Source organism: Podarcis bocagei, assembly GCF_964188305.1.
Source record: "Podarcis bocagei genome assembly, chromosome: 15".
NCBI lineage: Eukaryota > Metazoa > Chordata > Lepidosauria > Squamata > Lacertidae > Podarcis > Podarcis bocagei.
The window spans coordinates 14,700,533-14,724,490 of record NC_138141.1 but is presented as its reverse complement, the minus strand read 5'-3'; the positions used below and the strand labels follow the sequence as shown (position 1 = coordinate 14,724,490).

General features: G+C 43.7%; 1 protein-coding gene across 1 annotated transcript in view; it reads right to left on the bottom strand.

Annotated features, from left to right (window-relative positions):
- The window catches only part of DCPS (decapping enzyme, scavenger), a 59,578-nt gene that overhangs the window by 10,726 nt on the left and 24,894 nt on the right, over nucleotides 1–23,958 (bottom strand). Inside the window, exons 3-4 of the mRNA XM_081171822.1 lie at nucleotides 8,716–8,861; nucleotides 4,365–4,478 (exon numbers count right to left, since the gene is read on the bottom strand). Of these exons, the coding sequence (XP_081027948.1) occupies nucleotides 4,365–4,478; nucleotides 8,716–8,861 (260 nt within the window). The remainder of the gene's footprint in view (nucleotides 1–4,364; nucleotides 4,479–8,715; nucleotides 8,862–23,958) is intronic.

The following is a 23,958-nucleotide window of genomic DNA, read 5'->3' as shown; positions in this document are numbered from 1 at the left end:
TATTTGCCTCAAGCTAAGTGTAAGCCAGGCACAGGGAAGGGGCACCTAGGAGATGCTGCGATCCACGGGCCCTACTGGGAAAAGGCCAAAATGGAAGAGCCAGTTAAAAGCAAGATAGCTTAAAGTACAGAAACTTCAGCTATTTATTGAGTTTAGGTTCTTTGTACAGATCCAATCTCACAGTCCATTCCCTGGGCAAAACAGACTCCATTTCCCTCTGTAGATTCCAAGAATTCAGTCTGGCCCCAGTAAGAAGGACAGTTCTGTGAATAGAATCACCCCAGCTTGTGAGATCTGTGGTACTCCAATGTTCTATTTCCCGGAGCTATACTACTTAGGGACCAATTGGTTCAGTGGGTCTCTTGCTAGTTCCTCTTTGGGAGATTCTAGGGTCACACCTAGTGACCCTACCCAGGTTTTTCTCTTTAAAAAGCTGGGGTGAAAGGGGGAAATTCTTATCAGAGGCCCCCAAACCTCCTTGCAGCTTCAGTGGTGTCAAGAAATGACACCCTCAGGGCTCTGCTCCTCATCCCTCCTCCAGCACCTGAAAACAGCTACCTCTGGGCTACTTAAATCCAAGGGCTTTTCATCAGTCCAAGGTGAAAGCTGCTGTTCCCTGTCCCTCCCATTTCTTGACTGGGCTGCTGCTCACTCCTACAAAGGTGGATTGGGGACTTCTTAAATGGGCAGTCATGGTTGATGCCTGTCTGCCTGAGATGGTCTACTAGGAAAGAAGAGAGGGGATGTGTGTGCATGAGAGGATGTGGGGATGAGAGGAAGAGTGTGAACAAGCTCAAAGCTCCTTGAAGGCTCATCCTTGTAGTCTGAACCAGCAATGCATGAGCAATGGCTGCTGAAATCCAGATCAGTAGCGGAAATGGATTTTCAGTGTTTCATGGTGGGGCTTTGGCCTCCTCCTAAATCATTGTCTCATTAGATTTGTGCATTGCCTACACCAGCCCCTCTAGTGAAAGGTAGCAAGCCCTGTGGCCACATTACAACCATCAAAAATTAGGAGATGTTAGCTCCTACCTTAAAAACTGTGCCAGTTTTTAAAACTAATAAAACTGCTAAATATTACTAAAAAGATCCAATAAATATTACTAAATATTACTAAAAAGATCTTTTTCTTAGCACGAAGTACACACATCCCCGAGCACAAGCTGTTCCTTCCGCTGGGCAGAGTTCAGTAAGTACTCCAGCTGAATCTCCGCCACACAGCCTTCCTATTTTAGCTTCAGGATCTGCTGTTGGCCCAAGCCCACACACTAATGGCATGGCTTGGACATTGGACCATGGGCCGCCTGCATCCTGCCAGGGCAGAACTGGCCGCTTTGGTTGCCCTTCAGGCCCCTGGATGGAATAAATCTCTTTTTTCTGTAGTACAACTATTAATTTGATTGACGTGGACTAATCCCCTGGGATCCCACCTCAACACACGGGCTGCACGATACGTCTACTAATTCCACCCGGCAACATCTGTTGCTTTGTTTAGCAAGCAGCTTCCATGAAAACAGCTTGTAGAGATCACTTGACAGTTCAAATAACATCAGCTCCAAGGTTGCTCTTCTTTTATTGAGGTCACAGGTCCTCTGAAGAATTTCAGATTGTCAAGACGCACACCCACCCACCCACCCATCCTTATTGCTGTCCTCCAATAATTAAAGGCCTGCAATAAAGTCCCCTGCCTTTCCCAATTAGGCCCCCCACCCATCCCGGGGAAAACTCCCCAGTGGAGTATGTTTCAAAACCCTACTGTATTAGGATTGCTTCTGAAATTCTTCTGGATCCTCCCCTGTCAACTGGAAGCTCAGAAAGCCATGGGAGCTTTTGGAGAAAAATGGCTTGGCTACATAATCCATGCTCTAGTAACTCCCAGACTGGATTATTGCAATGTGTTCTGAATACTGATCACTGACTGTAATAAAGAGATTGACTCCAATGTGCTCTATGTGGGGCCATGGGCTGTTCGCGTCTGGAGGATGCAGGTGGAGGGTTTGCCAAGCATTCAGGGAAGGGCTCCAGCGGGATGTGGAAGACTTTGCCACAATAGAGGCAGCCTGACAGTGAATATCCAGGATGTATGTGCTTCAACCTGCTCTCTTGCCTCATCCCACCTCCTTCTCAGCTGTCAAAGTATCTCTCTGACGCTTCCACAGTGCCTGTCGCGCCACCTACCCTGGTGGCATCAGACACTGGTTGTAGCTCTGCCTCTCCGGGGATATTCTGCTGGCACCATCTGTCTCCCTAGGGAAGAGACAACTTCCCCGTTACCTAGATCCAGGAAGCGCCAAAGGCGGCGAGAACAGATGGCACAGAAGGAGATTGCAAAAATGCTTGCTGTTGCTGCACTATGTTGAGCCTGCCCCATTCCTATATATAGGATACCAAGAGGGTGTGCCAGTGTTGGATCAACATCTAAAGCTTTGAGATTTGGATCACCTGCCTTTGTTGCAGCTGTAGGTAGGATTAATTATGTGCATTGCCTGAAGTGCCGCATGCCAGCGATTTGCACATGCATTGCAGCAATCTAAACATGGAAGCCCTTTGAAAGAATTCTTGTTCTTCAGCAACTGGGAGCCAGGACAGGCTGCCCTTTGAAGATGACGTGGAAACTTCAACTGGTCCAACAGGCACCAGCCAGATTACTGGTTGGGGTTCCACTTGTAAGTCACATAACCCCTGTTTCAAGGCAGTTACATTGGTCACCAGTTTGTTTCTAGCCCCAATCTGAGGTGCTCATGCTAAGAGTTTTAAACCCCAAATGACTTAGAGATTGTGCCCTTCTCTACAGACCCTCTTGGTAGTTTCACCCCCCTCAGAAGCTTGTGGTGTGCTTGCCCAGGAGAGGCCATTCTCTGTGACAGTCCTAAGTTTTGGAATTCCCTCCCCGCAGAGCTGTATCTGGCACCTTCATTATACGGATTTCATTGTACGCTGTGTCTCTTGCTACTCACAAAAGCCTTTCAAAACCAATTTTAAAAGCAGCAGCAGGTGTGCGTAAAAATAATAATTAGAGGCAGGAAAATCCAAAGGTGAGGTGAGGTGCAATCACTGTCTGGAAGCCAATGTTAGCAAAAAACAAAAATCAACAACAAAACTCTCAGCAGACCAAAATGATTTTGATGAAGAAGAAACATAAAGGAGATGATCTCTATGATATAAAGGACCCAAGTTTATGACTGCTTGTTTGTTGAGAGTGCAAAGGTGCCGATTGGTCATGGGGAACTTCTCTGACCGAGAAGACCAAGTTATGCTTTTTCATCACTTGCATTTTAGAAATAGGCAACCTTTTTTCCGGTGGTACAGCTGTTTATAGGGCAACTGTCCTTTTATATAATACCTTAAGGCAGAGTGAAAAGCTCTCAGGCATTATCAGGAATGGAATGATTAATTTGGTCAATTAAAAGTATTGCTGCAAATCCAAGCTTGCAGATTATGAAAATAAGGCTTTGGCAAGTCAAACGTTAACAGAAATTGTATGAGATGAAATAAAAGCTATATTTCTGTTAGATCTGTCAGGATCCTAAGAATGCCAAAATGTCAAATTTCTAGCCTTTGCCACTGTTTTCATTTTTACTATAGGGAGCTTAAATGGGCATCTATACTGATGACCACTTCCCAAACATAGTAACAGTCAAATTTCTTTCTTTCTTTCTTTCTTTCTTTCTTTCTTTCTTTCTTTCTTTCTTTCTTTTTTACTGGAAGTTGGTGCATTACACAACAAAAAGAAAATGCACCATATCTGGTACTGCAAGCTGCTCTATATAAAGAAGTTTTTTCACTATTCAGGCAGCTGTAAACAGGCATTTTTAGAAGTCTCATTCTACAGATGGCAAAGCATTGTTCCAAAAGAGCAGGGGAAAGGGAGTAGAGCTTCAAGTCAGGACTCATGTAATGTCCTCAGGAGACTGAAGGGTGGGGTAAGCACACTGAATGCAAAACTGCGTGTCCTCCAACATTACACAGATCACCAGCAGGGAGACTCATTTAATTCCTAGGATCCCTGTTCTCCTATGAAGGACAAGCACACCCCACGAGTCCATTTCTCATTGTTGAAATCCCCTCTACCTACTGTACCCTGAAGCAGCCTATCTCAAAGGGATTATAAAAGCAAAGAGCTGTTCTACCCTTTTGGTTAAAAGAACCAGATAACCTTGTTTACAGGCTTCACATAGGCATCTGTTTGGTCACAGGATGCTGGACTAGATGGGCTTCTGGCCTGATCCTGCAAAGCTCTGCTTAGGTTTCCTTTCAAGGTGTAGCTGAAAGGTGAAAATATCCATATTCTGGAATATTATCTTTCCCCCACAATTAAAGATAGCAGCTGTCCCTCCAAAGAATAAAGAAAAATCTTAACTAACCTGCTTTTGATTCCACTTGAAATCTGGTATGAGAACAAACCCATGGGCAGGATCCGGGTTTTCGTAGATTATTCGATCAGCCTCAGCCTTCTTCTCCAGGATGTTGTATACCCACTAGGGGGAAAAAGAAACACAGGGGGGAAAACCCAAGCATGATAAATTGTCAACATCAAATAATGCATCTCTCTATCCCAGGCTGTTTATATATTTATTTTATAGATGGATGGATGATAGATAGTTTTGCTCTCTTGCTTGTGGAAACCTCATTACAAGTATAAAAACTGCATTTGGATTCAGGAAAGAGCCAAACGATTTCAAAGCTAATAAAAATTGAGGTTAATTATCCACAAAACAATCAAATGTCATGTGTCAGGACCCTGGTCGATAGATAAGGGGCAAGAGGGAATTACTCTCTTCATGTGCCATCATTGCCCTCTTGGACAGATGAATTAGTGGGGAGGATGTATTTGCCTTCCTCCAAAGGGTTATGTATCTGCCGTCTCTGAAAGCAGAACCCCCACACTGAATAGATTCTTAAGACAGCGTGCTTCCAAAGCACAATTGCAGCACTCCCGTGCAAGAGAGTTTGGAAAGGGATTAACCTTGAAATTGACTTTGCTGCAAGAGAACTGCTTAAGTGCAGTGTGTGGGGAGGAATAAGAGATCGTTTGTGAAATAAAACAGTAATGACCAGGGGCTTTGTGCCAGTTCTAACCCTGGGATCAAATTGAGGACTCTTGAGTCAGAAGGGGAATTGCAGGAGGCTGGTTTAAAGAGAGAGGATTCCAAGAAGAGAGAGGTGGGACTTTGGTTTGTCAACAACTAGCACCTGGGCCACAGATTAGGCAGGCATAAGGGTCACCTTGTCACAGTCTTGCTTCCCACTATGGTGGCAGGTGCTACTGTATTTCCATTTTAATGGCTGTGATACGGAACCACCTTTGGAACAGCACTTTATGTAAAAATATTGTTTGATATACAGCAGACCCACGACTTACACACATTTAACTTGTGTGCATTCAGCTTTATGCACTTGGCATAACAACAACAACAACATTTGAAAGGGGATGGGCATCTGGGGGAAAAAGCTTTGGCAATCCCACCTGCCATTGCATTCAATGTGTTTTTCGACTATATACAATTTTGGCTTTAGATGTTACCCCTGGAATGTAACTGCCCCCCCCAATAAGTTGCAGGTCTAGTGTATTTACTCAATGCCTACTTTATAAAAGATCTCCGTGGAAAATATTTGCTGGGGTTTATTTGCAAGAAGAGCTCCGTTACACCTAGTGCTTTCCCCCCCTGTCTGATAATGAAAACTAAGATACTTTGCATGTCTCTTTATTTGCCCTCTTAGACAGGAAAGTAAGAGCTAAATTTGTAGCTCAACTCTAGATTTTTATTTATTTATTTATTTATTTTGCTTTCTGTTGTCATGGCTTATAGCTAAATAAATAAAAGCTATTGCTTACCTACCTGCATATTTAAAGGAAAGTAATCATTTCTGAACTTCATATCTACATATAAATTAGGACAGGCAAATTTTACGCACATCTGTGCCCTCTTTCGCCGTTTTTTGGCGACGAACCACCGGCCACCCAAACTAAACTTGTAGTATGTGAACTGTTTTTGCATCTGCCCCCTAATGAGAAACACACACGGAGGCTGCTCCATTCCTGGGACTTGAAACAGAAATGGGAGGAACAGGCCTTGAAGGGGGGGGGGGTGTTGCACAGAGCCCAATGTCTGAGCAGCCTGATGTCACTTCCAGTGTCAGCACTCGCCCATCTCTCTGTGGGAGGCTGTTTCCTGCTGTAGATTAGCATCAGTAAACACTAAGAATTGCCACAAGTATAGTTGCAAAAAAATCCCAACAAAAATAATAAGGAAAACAATGTTTGAGAGCACATTTGGCGACTGCGAAACCAACTCCATTACAGACTTTTGCAGCAGTAAATAATTAGAAACATATCACAACAGTGACACTGCATTTAGCCATGGGGAGCATGTAAGCGAGAGAGAGGGGGAAATATGTTTTTCCCCCCTCTCTACATTTTCCTAGCAATAAAATACTCAGGTTTGTGTGCAAGAAAATGTAGCATCTCTATGAGAGAAGGTCAGAATGGGGGGCATCTTGATCCTCCGAATTAAACAAGCAATAATTGCACATTTTTTATCATAAAGATTTTTCTGCAAAGGTCTTTAGAAGATACTTGAAGGGCTAGAATTACAAAGCGGTGGAAGATTGGGGAGGCAGCAGTAGCCAGCAAATATCACAATGGAACAGGGGCTAGGAGTCTGGGCGGATCAAAGAACCCTCATTATAATTAGCCAAAAATGTGACTTTCTTCATCAAAACTCTGTGCAAATAATAACTAATTAATTAATCATGCACCAAAGCGGTGTGGCATTTCTGAAACAATTATGCTCACCCGGTGCAATCAGCAAGCGCTTCTCCCATAAGAGCCACCTGCCTTATTCCTATAACACTCAAATGTTTGCGTCCTTTTAGTCTTTAAGGAGAAAGGGAAGAAAACTTATCAGAGTATGGAGGCGCTAACTGATCCCACCTACAACTTCCCCACAAATCCCTCACCCTGCCCTGTCCTGGGGGGGAAAAACAACCCACAATTCTTTACAATCTAAGAAACTTGCTGCAGAAAGAACAACAAATGGAGAAATAAATAAAAAAAGTGAATTCAGGTACCAGCTTATGTGACGTTAATGACTGTTGTAACGAATGGGGATCTACAAAAACATTGTCGCAGGGTGGTTTTGTGCAGAGTTACAGCCAGCCAGCTACGCTCCCTTCCAGGATACCCCATTTCAGCCCCTATTCCCAAGGGCTTTCTGTTTCCCCTCCCTAACTGTCAGCCAGCATTCTGTGGTCCTTGAACATGCTCACCTGACTGCGGTTGCACACACACACACACACACCCTTGCACATGCTGATACCTCCCTCTCGGGTGCAGATGGCGACATCTTGACTTTGCAAGACACACACTCGGAGGCTGGGTGGAACAACCAACGAGAGACACAGTTCTGAGGCAGGAGGAGCCACTGGAGCGGGCCGCGCTTTCTCCCCTGCCTAGTAGCTGTCAGTGGTGCTGTGTTGACCTCGCTGCAGGTTATCAGGAGGAAGACAGCAAGGAGGTGCAAATGCACAAGCAGAGCCAATCCAATGCTCCTGATCTTTCCTCCTCCTTGCCCATCCCCTTCCTGATAAACCACAGGGATGCAAGTGATAGGAGGTCAAGGAAGTGCTGCCCCTCTGCCGACTGCTACCACTACAGACAAGTGGAATATTTGCTGTTGGCGTCCCTGTCTGACTTTCTCGTTCTCCCTTCTTCAAGCCCCACCTCTCCCTAAAGTTCTTAGCTCTCAGCCAAATTAGAATGGATTGCATTGCTCATATTCAGCCCATGTTCATCTTCTCTTATCCCTCTCCTCTTCCTTCCCCCAAACACTCTCCCGATTCCCACTTATTGCAACTGTAAGCTCCTAAAGGCAGAGACCTGACTATTTAGCCATGTGTGAGCAAGTGTGGTGTAGCATTCAGGGTGTTGGACTAGGACCTGGGAGACAAATCCCCACTCACTGGGTGACCTTAGGCCAGTCACCATCTCTCAGGCTAACCTACATCACAGGGTTGTTGTGAGGATAATACGGAGACAGGGAGAGCCATGAATGTCACTTTGAGCTCCTTGGAAAAAAGGCAGGCTATAAAGAGCATAAATAAAATATTTTTATGGCACTAAAAGATAATAATACACAATTATTGTGCACTAAATATCTACCCATGGTCTCTTGCTCAATGCAGAGGGCACAGAAGTCATATCCAAGTGGGAAAATATATCAGGAAACAAAACAAAACCTACTGTATACTGAATATTGCCAGAAGCCGGATGAAATTACATCCATTAGAAAAAGAAAAAAGCCAAACCAACTGCTAAATCTCGTTAAGTACTCATAATTATTCCTCTAAAAGCCTGAGTCACAAAAGCCTGTCTGAAAAGCCTGAGTCAGACAAAGTCTGCTTGCTAAACTCAGTGAGATATCCCTAAAAACAGTTCATTAAAGTCTCACCCAAGTGATGTTTGGGCTTCTGCTTCTGAACAAGAGCTCTCCCCGATCCTGTCCCATCTTTTCTGAATTGAGGGGAGATTCATAAATAGCTTGTGGTAGAACTTTGGTGGTTGTGTGTGAAAAGTATGGGGTGTCAAGGTAGGAAAAATCCACGATTTCACTGGGTTTTCCCCATGGTCTTGGGCGTACCCACTTTTTCATCTCCTTGGATCACAAACAAGGACCATACTGAGAAAGATTTATAATGAGTGGTTGCATTCCATACCTGAATACTGAAGCTCTGCGACTCGATAAAAGGCAGAGTAATTTTTTTGTAATCCTCCCCAGTCTCCTGGATAAGACACAGTTCCTGACACAAATATTTCTGAAGGTGTTTCTCTGTTGCTGGGTAAACCACAGTGGTTTTTATCTCTGAAATGTAAAGACAAGATTGCTATCAAAGAAGAGTAGTCTACATTCTTCCTTCTGTGTCCTTCATCAATTTCTAGGAATTGTCTGCATGGAGTCAGAAAAGCTAATGGTGTGGTTGCCACCTAATCCTGCTTCCAATCAGGCCACAAGTTCACAAGTCCTATCAAATGACTGAATACGCCATAAAGTTAAGCAATAAATTACAGGTGTAAAAACCACAAATTGGTTTTTGGATAGCATAGGAGGGCATAATGGGATGTGAAACCTGAAAGATATCTTACCATTCAGTTCTGGTCAATGGAAGGAAGTTCAGAGAGATCAGCCACAGCCAAATGAAACCCCAGGCAGCCTTCACAGCAAGGGTGGCGAACCTCCAGCCCATAGGCCAAATTTGGCCTACAAGGTCTTCTCATCTGGCCACAAACCATGCCCACATGCCCCACTCTTGGCACCATGTGAGACATCAGATGTGGGGTAGGTAGAGGCACAGTTGGATCACTTGTGCTCTGTAAAAGGTAGGACTGGGCTCCCTGTGCACCAGCCAATACATGGGGAGTTGAATCCTGCGCCATCGCTATCTTCTCCCCACCCGATGAGCAAGCTTTGACAGAACACCCACCTGTGAACCACCTGGCATCATATAATTGACAGGTGAGCGGCCCTGCTCGCCTGTCAAAGTTGACCTTTGGGGTGGGGAGAGGTAAAGATCTGGCCCACCTGGACAAAATGGTTTCCCACCCCTGCTTTACAAAGTTTCTTCTCAAGGAGATAGCAATCGCTTGTAAGTAATCAGTTTACTGAGCAGGTATTACAAGGGCACAGAAACAAGCACAGAGTTAAGTGGTGTCAATTTCCAAAGCAACAACAGCACCATGAAGCCCCCAAACCAGCACCTATCAAACTTTGCTTGCATACACTCTGCTACACCCATCAGGTTTGAGCTCCCACCCTGAAAGATGGATCTGGCTCGCAATCCAGGAGCTGGAAAATGGACAACATTGTGTTATTACCTTGTCTGTTAAGAGGCTGGGCAGCATAATACACTGCACCAGACTTCCCCACCCTGGTTTCCTCCAGATGTTTTGGACTGCAAGTCTCATCAGCCCCACCAGAACACGGCAATGGAGCTTGTGGTCCAAGAACATCTGGAAGCCACCTGGTTGAGAAAGGCTGCTCTACACCATTGTTCCTGTTAATCAAGGTATCCCTTCTGGGCTTGTTGGGTTTGGTGAGAACTGTTTTAGGGTGATTCTTGGAGAGCATATCTCAGAAGGTGGAGCTGGGGTAGACCAGAGATAGTAACGCTAGCAAAAGGAAAAATCAACAACATGCATACCTAGGAACAAAGGCACCTTCCAGCTATAGACCTGCTGGGAAACTTGCACAAGACTGTCAAGAACTGGCTGCCCATGACAACTCAGCTGTGCTCATCACAAGAACTATGTGTTATTCAAAGAAGAAAAAGGAAGGTTGCCTTCACCCTAGAAGCCAAAAAAATGCTAGTTTGCTAGAAAAGTTTGCATAGATGTTCCCAGCGAAAGATGGGTGGGAAGGGACAAACTGGGGAGAATATTTGTTTGACTCTTATATTTCCAATGAGCAAAGCTGAACAACAGCAAATTATGGACATACTGGACAGGACCACTTCCAAGGGAGAGGCTCTCAGACATAAGATGGATAAAAAAAAGTATACAACCCAACCCTCAGAGAAAACAGTTGGTCCAAATAAAGCCCAACTCAAATCCCTAATGGCACAAGAGTACATGGAAATGGACACATCAAGCAGATGTCCAGCCTGGATTGACAAAGGCTTCGCTTTTGTTTGTCCTGGACTTGATTCATGAGGTCACGTTCTTTTGGTGGAAATCCAACCCAGGTGCACTAGAAGCAAGCTGTCTGAAGTCACAGCAGCAGATTGGACATGTCCTCTTTTTACTCATGAGGAGGGGGAGTAAACCATTGCTACATACATACTATAGGACAATTCATCTAAGCCCCATGGTGGTCCCCACAGTTGGGTTGCTGTGAGAGCCAGACGCGCGAAGCCAGTTCTGCCTTCAGGAAAGGAGATGCAGAATTTGCCATACTATTCAACACCTTCCAATTCATAACACTGTTAGAGGAGGTTTAGTAACATATTCAGATGCTCCACATGGCTTCAGTATGGAATCCTTTGTTTCCTCAATACAGAACTCTTTGTTACCTCTCAGTATGTGAAACGTATCTTGCTTAACATTGAGATTCTTGATTGGATGACAGATGGGGTGCTTGTTTTTCAACCTCAGGTTCAGGGTTAAGTATGGAACAATATTAGATCTTGCTTGTTAATTACAAGCATTTATCCAATAAGCAAAAATCTGTTGATTACCTTTTAAACTTTCTGACAGCTCAGCAAGAAGGATGATGCAGATGACAGGAAGGAAATGGTGAAAGAATTTTTCGGTAGAAATTTGTGAGAAGTCATGCCAAAGTTTCTAGGAAGACAGCTCAGCAGTGAGGAAAAGTCTGGCGTCTCCCACATGGGCTGCGAGGCATCTGGCAAAACCCTGCTTTCTTTTGTCCATGCTGCAGATGTGTAAGGCTGGGTGGTTTTCACTGTGTCATTGATTAGGAAACCTGACTGGGCCTGGCTACCCAAGGTAGTTCCCATGGTGGTCCTCATAATTACAATGGAAGCCTTAGCCATAAAATCACAGAACTGGTAAGTACCTTCAGGGATCATCTAATCCAGGGTTTCCCAAACTTGGGTCTCCAGCTGTTTTTGGACTACAATTGCCATCATCCCTGACCACTAGTCCTGCAAGCTAGGGATGATGGGAGTTGTAGTCCAAAAAATAGGTGGAGGCCCAAGTTTGGGAAACCCTGATCTACCCAACCACCTGCTTGGGATTATTATTATTATTTGGTAAACTGCTTTGAATTACTGTTACAGTTTTTCAATCAAGCGGTGTATAATTTTTTGATTACATGAATATACAAATAAAGCTTTAGTGCAGAAAGCAACTACAGCTTCCCTGACAGAGGCCCAGCCAGCCTTTCTTTAAATACTTCCAGCGCCTGAAAGCCCACCTCTTCCTGAGCCAGTCTGCTCCACTGTCAAAACGGTTTTGCACTGCTGGGAAAGTATCTCCTGATATTTAGCTGATATCTGCTTCCCTGCAGTTCCCACCTGTTGGTTCTAGTCCTGGCCTCTCAGCAAAAGAGAACAAATCTTCTCCATCTTTTGCGTGACACCCCTTCAGATACCTGAATGCTGGTATTATGCCTCCCTCTCAATTTCATCTCTCCCACCCCCAGCCCTGTGCCCATGGTGCCAAGTGACCCAACTCCAAATGAAATAATTGGTTACAGTATGATCCCAATTCCTTTCCTTCATTCCTCTGAACTTAAACCGGGCTGCAAAGGAAGATTCAGTTGCAGGAATCAGCTGTGCGTGGCAGTTCCTGAGTTGGTCTGCCTTGCTTGCCAAGAAACAATCTGGAGCGCATTTTAAGGCTCCTGTTTCTTTCCTCATAGCAGCACCTTTACACTTGACCTCACGTAAGACATCAAGTATAGATGGGCACAGTGGAAAGGGCTTTGTAGACCAAATCAGAATTCCTATGGAGAGTCCCGACTGCTGTTCTAAACACACCCAACTTTTTCATCCTTTCCTCATAAGTTCTTGTCTTCCAGATCTCTGATCACCCTGGTCACCCTCCTCTGGACACAATTCAAAAATGTCTTCCCTAAAATGTGGCATCCAAAACTGGACCCAGGACTGCAGACATGGACGAGTGCTGAGTAGAGCAGTACTATTACTATGAGACTGAGAACTAGTGCAGTGAAATGGTTCAGGTGTCGGACTAGGACTTGGGAGACCAGGATTCAAATCCCCACTCACCAATGAAGTTCACTGGGTGACCTTGGGTCAGTTGCTGTCTCTCTGTCTAACCTACCTCACATGGTTGTTGTGGGGATTAAATGAGGAAGGGGAAAATCGTGTACGCCACCTTGAGCTCCTTGGAGAAAATGGTGGGATAAAAATGCAATACATACTGTACATACCTACATACTTCTTATGATATGGACACTATTCTCCTGTTAGTGCGGCCTAAGACTGCTTTAGCCTTTTTAAGCCGGAAAATGGATGTAATACCTTCAGAAATGCAGCCTGTTAAAAACTTTTTGTCAATTCTTTCCTTTCCGGTATCACAGTTTCTTGCAATCCTTCCTCTTTGTCCCATTTCTGCTTTCCGCCTCTGCACATGTTCCTTCATTGCGCGGAACCAGCTGCCAACGCTTCTGACCAGAGTCACTTGGGTGACTATTCTTACACATCTGATTCCGTTTGCTACACTAATAAACCACAAAGAATGTGCCTTTTTGCATACACTGGAATGCTCATTCAGCTGCTGCTCGCAGGTCACGATAGCACTGGGAACATGGAAGCCCCATAACTGTTTCCATTTCAATGCAGAAATGCATTCATTTCATCTCTAGCTCTCAGTTAACCTGCAGACCAAGCTTGTTGCTAATGAACATATTTCTGAGTATCCCTGAGGATTGCAAGAGCAAAAAACTGAACTCTCATGACTGGAGGCTGCTTGCTACCAGTCCAGACACTGAAAACCCCCCGTAGGAAACTGGCAGGCTCTACTGGCAAAAAGAGAGGGCCAGGGCAAATGTCAGCACCCTTCATCATAGCTGCTGCTAATTAGCTAGGCTGAAATAGAAGGGGGAGCAAACCCCTGGGTGAGTGACCCTCCCAATTTCCCAAAACTGCAAAACAGCAAATGTGCCAGAGGAGCCTGAAAGTGTTTACTACAGTCTGCAAAATAATCTGGACATTTCAGGGCCCAGGAAGTGCAGCTGAGTGCTTTTTCTCATTGGTTCATCCCATTTATTCTGGTGTGGGGCTTGATATTTATTTATTTGTAATTTTAATGAATGTTTTGTTTATATGTTATGTATTGTACCCTACCCAAGTATTTGCAAAGATGAATGGTGGGTTAGAAGCATTTTAAATTGAAAAAAGTAAATAAATTTATATTCACCTTTCTTCTACAGAAACCAGAGCAGCACACCTGATAATGCCAGGCGGTCTCTTGTACTAGCTCTGTTCAGACAGAGACTTGCTGAGGTTAAGCAAAGTGGCTGTATAATTCTAAGCCAATTTGGAATGTGTCTTGGCAACAAAGGAAGGGAAGGGAAGAACAGAGCAATGCATTGGGAAATGCTAAAGCAGGGGAAATTCACTTGAGGGATGGGAAAGGGCCATAGCTCTGCGATACAGCATCTGTTTTATATGCAGAATGTGCCAGGTTCAATCCACAGCATCTTCATGAAGGACTAGGAGGAACTGCTGTCTGAAACCCTGGAGAGAGGCTGCCTGTCAGTGTATGCAGTCCTGAGCTAGGTGGAGAAATGCTTTGACTCCAAATAAGATGTCTTCCCATTTTCTTCTTATGGATTGTGTGGAAAGAGAGAGCTGTCCTGCTCACCCTCCAAGTTTAAGTCTTTAACAGATACTTGCTACCCATTTTCAAACTTTGCCTTCCATCAATGAAGACTAGGATCTTGAGCCTACATAAAGAAAAGCTGAGGTGCCTAGGAGTCCTCATACACCTCCCCTCTCATACTGTGATATCTAATTACTTGTTAATGGCATGGGATTTAGCACCCTGCCTTTTCCACTCTCATTTGCTCCAACCTCTGCACCATAAGAAACATGCAGCATGATTTAATAGATGCCAAGAGGTTGTTTTGTGCTTAATGAAACACAGCTAATATTCTCAGTTTATGAAACCATCAAACTCAGTCAAGTCAACCCTGGATAAATCACAAGGCATTTTAATTTCCACAGCTACACATCGTCGGGTTCAGATTAAAACGGAAGCCATGGAAAGCACACTCAAGACACAGATTCAGCTAATAGCAAAAACAAAACCAATAGCCCCATATCAAAACAGTGCAGAGAAGCCACGCCAAGTAATCTCTTGCCTATGAGCAAAAATGCTACCGCTAATACCATTAGTGTTAGAAGTAGAGAAAGGATTGCAACTGGAAAAAGTCAACAGGATCCCAGGGAGACGCAGAGCACAGCACGAACTTATAGAATGCAGTATCGTAAGATGTGGTGATTGTCCACAGGCTTAAATGACTTTCAAAGGGAATCAGACAAACTCATGGAGGAAGAGAAGTATTTCAATGGCTATTAATCATGATAGCTAGACAGACCCTCCAGGTTTAGTGGCAGTATATCACTGAATACTACTTGCCAGCGGTGGCACAACAGAAGGGAAGGGCTGTTGCTTTCGTGCTCTGTGGGCTTCCTGGAGGTCTCTGGTTTGCCACTGTGAGAAACTGGATGCTGGAAAAGTTGGGTCCTTGGTACAATCTAGAACTCTGTTTCTTATACCAGAACAGAACTTCCCCTTGCTTTTGCCAAGAAAGTAACCAGGGAGTGATTGCAAAGAAATAACAAATGCTCCAGGTCCGAAAGAGGAACGTCAGTAATGGATGTGAATTATTATTATTTTTTTATAAAAAATTTTATTGCGTTTCTTTCCATAGGTTAACAGATTTGTTTACATAGCAACATGCAAGAAACATTTTTTATATATAAAGAAAAGTAAAGAAAAAGAAGAAAAAGTTAAGAAACTTTCATAACGTCCTTCAACTATTCGCATTTGGACCTCCTCGCATCCTCTCGGCATTGCATTCATTGTTCTAGCCAGTTCAGCAATTTGTTATCTTATTTCCCATCTTATTATACCTTTAAATTTATTATGTTACCAACTTTAAAAATTTGTAATTTAGTTTTAACACTCTTAATAAACATAATATTTTGCTTCTAATTTGTCTCGTTTTTTTCCATCAATACTTACTTTATCATTTACTTAGATAAATTGCAGAAGCATAACGTTTCTTAATCGTGCACAATCTTAACATTCAAACAACTTATAATATTTTTGCAAATAGTCCTTAAATTTTTTCCAGTCCTCCTCCATTGTTTCTTCGCTCAGATCTCGAATTCTGCCAGTCATTTCTGCCAACTCCATGTAGTCCATCAGCTGCGTCTGCCAGTCCTCCAGTGTGGGTAAATCTGGTGTCTTCCAGAACTTTGCAATAAGAATCCTAGCTGCTGTGGTTGCATACATAAACAAGGTTCTGTCCTTCTTTGGCACCTTCCGGTCCACCATGCCCAGAAGAAAGGCCTAGTAATGGATGTGAATTAGACCTTTCACCAATATTCCACCCTTGCCAGTTAAGGCTCACTTGCAAAGCTGCACCTGCCCCTCCAAGAAAACTCCGGACAGCAGATTAGAGCTCCACCTGATGGAAAGGCAAGTGAATGGAATTTCTGTCTCTTTGCCATCCATTATCTCTGTGCTGTTACACGTATGCTCAAATGCATGTAAAAGTTATAAGCCAATTGTCTGCCCCTGAATCTAGGTTCCCACGCTTATAAGCTGCTTATCAGCTCTTGTATCTAAAGGCTTGGTTGTACTTCAGGCATAATTTATCACCCAGACAGATAATAATCGGCAGAGTATTTGGAAACTGTTCACCTGTACCAGCACAAAAGCCATTAATCCTTTGGAATCAAGTTCCAAGCTTAGGCAGTGTGCTTTAGGTTCAGTTCTCAAAGACTTCAGCTGAAGAATCATCCAGAAGAGGGAAGAGATACTAGCCGAGATCACAAATCCTCCTGCCAGCGAACCCTTTGTCTCGCTTCTTCTTTATTTCCCATTGTTTACGAAGTTGCAAATCCCTTCAGAAATAACTAGAAAATGGAGTGCTGGGGAAGAGTACTGTGCCACAAGAAATAAAACAACACACACAGAGAGAGGAGGCTGCCTGGTGTGTTTCTGAATGAGTTAGTGTTTGCTGGCCTTGCTCTTTCCAACTAAGTTGTATCCAACTAGATTCACTGGAATTAATGGAACCAACTTAGTTATGTCCATTATTTTCAGTGGGTCTACTCTTAGTAGGATTAACATTGCTAGGGGTGGATTATCCTGCTGGCTTCTCAGTGCTGGGTATGACGGGATCACTCAATCGGTCTGATGCACCACAACTGTACAATCACAAGGGAGGCTGCCTTCTGCATCTCTGCACGAGTCACTGCTCCAGTCTGGTTTCCTTCTAGCCAGTCTTAGCTGTGGGCAAGCTATTCCCACATTGGGTGTGATTACAGCATTCAATCACTCCATTCAGGAGCAATGTTCAGAACGGTGACTCATGTAGAAAAAGAGCAGGTGGGCTCTTGCAGTAGGAAGGATTATTATTACTTTTACATTCACAAAAAGTAGACCTTTAAGCTCCAAGACTCAAATCCAATGTGCTATTTTTTTAAAATCCTTTCCCCATGTTCTGTACCCCTAACTCAAATTCTCTCTCTCAAAACACATGATTATTAGTCTCCGGGGGGGGGGCAGCAACAAGTAGGAAGGAGCATGGGAGTCAACCTAATTAGGGCAGTCCTCATTGCCCAGTATTGTCTACTTTTACTCTTCAGAGTTCTGGCAGGAGATGCCAAGGACTGAAATTTGGACCCTGATGATAAGAAGTCCCAGGCTCATATGCTCACCCCTTGCTGGGGCAACTGCAAGGAGGAGTTAAGCAGCTTCCACTTCTCGCTTCAATTAGCCACAATTTAGAATTATGTCTACATCCTAAACTGTGGCTGATCTAAACTATGGATTGTTGAAACAAAGAAGCTCCCATCTTGAAGTTAGCTTGCTTCTCCCAAAAAGAGAAATAGTTAAGATTAACCAGTTTGTTGGGTTCAAACAACACAGCTAGGTGTGATGAATAAAAAATGGAAGCAAAAGCTTCTGATTTTTATCCTTGCAGCCATGCCAAATGAGACATTTTTAAAGCTTCTTTGGTTAAAAGCGCAGTTAACCAGGATTCTGAAGGATGCATCCGTGTGGTGTGATTATCAGATGCATGTTGCTCTCCTCATATCCACGCTTGGTAAGTGCATCAAAGAGAAAAATCAAGGTCATTTAAGAGACCACTCCAAGATTAATGTAGGTACAGGAAAGTCTCGGGAACCGCAGCTGCAGCAATTGGATGAATGCTCCCAGAACATGTGGAGAGTGTTTGTAGCGAGTTTACAGTAGGCAATGTAAAAAATCAAGGCCCGTTTAACTTTAGATTAAAATTCTTGGCAAGTACTTTTGCTGGAAAGGGGATGTAGGCTTTTACCTCCTGAGTCTGATTGTTCTGACTTCAGGAAGTGTAAACCAACTAAAGCATTCAACCAATAAAGAAATAACAAGAGGGGTGAGGTAAAAAAGCTTGTTGAGCTCTTCTAAGCTGGAGATGATCCACAGATGACTGTGGCTCCAAAGGAGCTATTACTAGCTGCAGGGGAAATGCCATAAAATTGAAACACGGTACATGGAAAATATACATAAATACAATAAGCTATCCGGTTCATTTTTTAAACAAAAGTAGTGGATGTTTTCATTCATTCTGGAAAAATGAGCAGATTTCAAACAAAATCCATTTGCACACCTTACAGCAACTCGCAAGTGTCCTCCTCTTAATCACTGAATAGAGAGCAAACTTTGCGTGTTACCGTAATTCCTCCTGCCATAAACTTTCCTCAAGCTACAGCAGAGGAAGGGAAAGGAAGCAAGACCACCATCAGGACCACTGAGAGACAACATTTGACTTCCCCGCCTCTTGAATTTTTCTGCCCCAGCTGGTCATGATAAGAACTCTGCTCCCCCCCCCCCTTCTCTCCCATTCAGGGCCTGCTCAATACAATTTGCTGCCTGAGGCGAAGGACAAGATGGCGCCCTCTCCCAAGACACATACAGAAGCCATAGAACGAGTAGTTGAATTTTACTTCAATATTGATTAAAGGACTTTATCTTCCACTGCACATTGTATCTTCCATTTCCACGGGCACAGGAGGTAGAGTGCTACATGGCACTCATAGCACTGGCCACCGCCTGCACCACAATATCTGCCGCCTGAGGCAGCTGCTTCACTTTGCCTCATTGTAGGGATGGCCCTTCTCCCAAACCCTTTTCCTTTTATGTCATGTATTTGTGACTGTAAGCCTGAGGTCACGGACCATCTTATTACTGTTCTTGGTCAGGTGCTCTGGGAGCCTTTTTAATCTGTCAAACGAAAATTAACAATTCATGCTAAAAACAAGGTAGCTGCCTTGCAACATGAAGATGGGGAACGCAGACCTTTTCATTTTCCATTGGAGATGGCATGTTTTCTCCCTCGATAGCCCCTTCATCTGATCCTCCCTTCCTCGTCCACTCTGAAGCACATTCCCTTCGTGCAACAGTTGAGGGTTGGGGCATAAAAGACTGCAATGAGAAGCACTTCACCCCCCTCTTTTAACTGGACTAAAAATGTCTACATGTAGCATCCAGGTTGCAAGATGCTGCAGTTGCACATCTGATCCAAAAAGGAGGGCCTTGCAGGGAGACCTATGCACTCACCGGAGTTGTTTTGTTCGAGGGTCGCAATGGCCCTATGTATGATTTAATGAAGCTCTTTTGAGGAAAGATATATAGCAAGCAACCCAGGTGCACATGATTTTGATTTCTCTTAAAACACTCATGTTATCTCCCTGCCCGCCTGCCCCAAATCACACTTGATATTGTGTCTTTACCCCAATAAATCTGTTTGTTCCCATTTCTTTATTCCTAGAGCTCAAGTGACATCAGTAAGAGATAGCTCCATTCTGGAACTGGCAGATCCTCCTTTCATATACTGGGGAATTCTCACTTACGTGGGGGTTCTGTTCTGGGTCGCCATGTGCATCCGTGGGACATGTGCAAGTCCCTTTCACCCTGTTTCCCACCCCATGTCCTGCGGGCTACCCCTGAATTAAAATATGGAGACTATATAATGAATGTTAGAAGGATGCTGGAATGAAGTTATATGGCTTTAGCAGAAATGTTATAAAGAATTAAGCAGAAACAGATTGTTAATGGGCCAAAGTGGGAAATTTAAGGTTAGATTGTGTTAAGATAAATTATAGAACAAAAATTGAGAAAGATGGAAAGGATTTGCTGAAATAGCTAATTGAACTAGAATACAAAAAAGGGAGGTGTGAGGAGGTCGATGAAACAAGTAAATGAAAGGTAAAGATACAGAAATATTGGATGTGTTTTTAAATGTTTTTGTTTTTCTTGTTGTTTTGCTGTATTGTTTTTTGTTTTTCTTTTTATTTCTGATGTATTGTAAGGTATTTTTTTTTTGTTCTGTTTAACTTTTTATTATTTCTTCTTTTTTCTGTAACTATTAAACCTCTAATAAATATCATTTAAAAAAATAAATAAATAATATATGGAGACTATATTAACTACTAGCAGATCCAAACGGCAACAGAGACAGTCAGTTCTACCCACCCAAGATGCCAGCATGTATATCAAAATTAGAAACTGAACTGTTAGAACCCAATACCAAGAATCTGTCAAGAATGTATAATTTGCTGCTGAAATGGAATACACAAGATGAAACAGTTAAATCGGCTATGATTAAGTGGGCACAGGACATTGGTCATAACATTATGTTCGCTGACTGGGAACGGTTGTGGAACACCGGTATAAAATTTACGGCATGTAATGCCTTAAAGGAAAATATCATGAAAATGATCTATAGGTGGTACATGACCCCAGTCAAGCTAGCAAAAATGTATCATTTGCCTGACAATAAGTGCTGGAAGTGTAAAGAAACTGAAGGTACTTTTTACCACCTTTGGTGGACGTGCCCGAAGATTAAGGCTTTCTGGGAAATGATATATAACGAAATGAAAAAGGTACTTAAATGTACTTTCCCTAAGAAACCAGAGGCCTTTCTCTTGGGCATTGTTGGTCAATTGGTGTCAAAGAAAGATAGAATCTTTTTTATGTATGCCACGACAGCAGCAAGAATACTTATTGCAAAGTATTGGAAGACACAAGATCTACCCACCTTGGAAGAATGGCAGATGAAAGTGATGGACTACATGACATTGGCTGAGATGACTGGCAGAATCCGTGATCAGGGGAAGGAGACGGCGGAAGAAGAATGGAAGAAGTTTAAAGTCTACCTTAAGGACTATTATAAACTGCATGAATGTTAGAATGTTGAGGTTTTGGGAAAGAAAGGGCTACAGCGATATAAGATTAGAATGAAGGAAAGTTTAAGAGGACAGAGGTTTCACAGAACTATTTAGAAGTTGCTGAAAAACTTTGGACATTGGGATACAGAAGGGGGAGGTATGGGGGAGTCCGAGAAACAAGGTTTATGAAAAAAGGGTATGAAACTATACATGTTTGTATGTCTTTTTATATGTTTGTATTGTTTTAAATTTTTTTTGTAAAACTAATAAAAATCTTTTAAAAAAAACAACAAGATGCCAGCATGTATTTATAGGTGTCAGCAATACTATTGTTTCTGCTGCTGTCTCCCCAAGTTAAGTTCACACCAGAAGGTGAGACACTGCTACAAAATCCCTTTCCCTGGAGCTTATTGCTCCCACTAGGGAGCACAAACAGCCATTCCTCCCCCTCTGAGACGTTTCCCCTTTCTTGTCTCCTTGGACAATATAGCCAGGATTGGGGAATAGCTTGCAAGTACAGTACAAAATGGAAACAATTTCGAGGGGTTTCTATGTGGTAATCAGATGTAATGCATATGTATAATGATGTGCTAACCTAAATAGCAATTTGTTTCAAAACCAGAATTTTGTGGGGGAGGTTTCCCTCTCAGCCCAGAGTCAGACAGCCTGGCAGGGTTAGCTTTTTCATTCCGTGCCAGAACTCTGGATTGATGGAATTCACAGGAAAAATCCTGCTAACGCAAAATGCAGAAAAAGCCACAAAGGCAGTCTGGTCCAGTTCCCACCATCCACGTGTTCGAGGAACAGTCTCCCGGCGTCGGTGAAGAATTCTTTTGGAGGAAGTCAAAATGAATGAAAGGCAAAGCCAGGCTCGCCGCAAAGTAGCTATAACAGAACATGCAGAGACCAGGAGCATTAGGAAGCAGGGTGGTGGCGGGGAGCCCTTGCTGTCATGGTGCAGACTAGAGGGATGAGAACAGACATTCCTGTAGGTGGGACAACTGGAGCTCTTGCCTTGAAGGTAGGGAGGAAGAAGAGGAGAAGGCATGGAGAGCAACTGAAATCTCAGCAGCACTAAGCTACATGAGGTCACTCAGGCCTGGTCTACACTGGTGTTCTTCAATCTTGGGTCCCCAGGTGACCACAATTCCCATCATCACTGACCACTGAGCTATGCTGTCTGGGAATGATGGAGTTGTAGTCCAACAACACCTAGGGACAACAGTGGCTTACTCCAGTAGTCTTCACCTTTTCCAGACCCTGGGACCACCTTGAATCCTGACATGCAAATAGGGACCCACCTCATTTTTTTTAACCATTTATTTGTATGGTGGTAGTGTTGCTGTATAGTAAAAGCTATGGTTTTTCCAGTAGTGATGTATGGAAGTAAGAGCTGGACCATAAATAGGGCTGATCCCCAAAGAACTGATGCTTTTGAATTATGGTGCTGGAGGAGACTCTTGAGAGTCCCATGGACTGCAAGAAGATCAAACATATCCATTCTTAAGGAAATCAGCCCTGAGTGCTCACTGGAAGGACAGATCCTGAAGCTGAGGCTCCAATACTTTGGCCACCTCATGAGAAGACTCCCTGGAAAAGACCCTGATGTTGTGAAAGATGGAAGGCACAAGGAGAAGGGGACGACAGAGGACGAGATGGTTGGATAGTGTTCTCGAAGCTACCAACATGAGGTTGACCAAACTGCGGGAGGCAGTGGAAGACAGGAGCGCCTGGTGTGTTCTGGTCCATGGGGTCACGAAGAGTCGGACACGACTAAACAACTAAACAACAACAGTGTTGCTGTCACCATAGATCAGGCTGTAACTCAGTAGTGGGTCCTGTCCCACAAGCTGAAGACCAAAGGTCCACACAACAGAACAGGGATCAGGTGAAAGGTGGTGCTTGTGTTTGTTATTCCTAATGCTCCTCTATGTACAAAAATGCCTGCAAAGAGACCCCCCCCTGCAATGTTTATATTCCAACCTTTCCCTCAACAATCTACAAAACAATTTAACAATTTAACAAAAAGCAGCCAATGGCATTCCCCCACAAAACACAAAAGACGGATAAACAAAAGAACATTAGCACCACAGCAATAAAAACAAGAGAGCTGAACAAGGGCAGACTGAATGCAAAGAGAGAACTACGGTACTTCTCATCTAAAATCCATCAGTAAGGAGGCCAAACAAGTCTTCTTTGGTTTTGAGTTCTAACTCTGAAAAGACCCTGGCTTGTGCAGCCCCTCCCACCAGCCCCAGTGCATTAGAAATGAAGAAGAGGAGGACAGAATATGGCAGAAGAGCCTCTAAAGAGGTGATAAAAAAGTGGGGTGGTTCATAATGGAGATAGCTGTCCTTAAGATATCCTTCAGGGCCAAAGCTTTAAAGATCACAAGCAATCTTTCCATGATTTGAGGTGCTCCACATATTCCAAGGGCTACCCCCCAGTTTACAAAAACCACTTCTGGAGAGGTACCTCGGTAAGCCTTAGGTGGATCTCTTGACAAAATGTCTAGCTGGACTTAGGACAGGGATGGGGAACCTTTTCCACCATCCCAAGAGCCACATTTCCTCCCGGGGGGCCACGTGCAAGTGATGGGAAGGACCAGAGGCAAAAGTGGGTAGAAAAACTGATGAGGCTCTTACATCTGAGCACTAGGCTACATGCCAACCATGCAAAACCCAGAGATTCCGGCACACACAGGTATCTCCATTCAGGCATGCAAGAGACGTTATCAGACTTCAAGAACACATTTCAGCCACACAAAAATGCTTGAGGAAGACATGGAATAGGGCTGGTGACGGATGTGGCCTAGGGAGAGTCCTGAGGGCCAGGTAGAGAGGGCTGGAGGGCCGCATTTGCCCCTAAGGCCCAAGGATCCCCACCCTGGCTGAAGGCTCCTCTTTTCGCAACATTACCAGGTCTGCTCAATTGTTCCTACAGATTACACAGCCTTATTATTATTATTATTTATTACCAAAGCAAACCTGGGCAGTAGGCAAATCATAATTATTTAGAAAGCCGAAA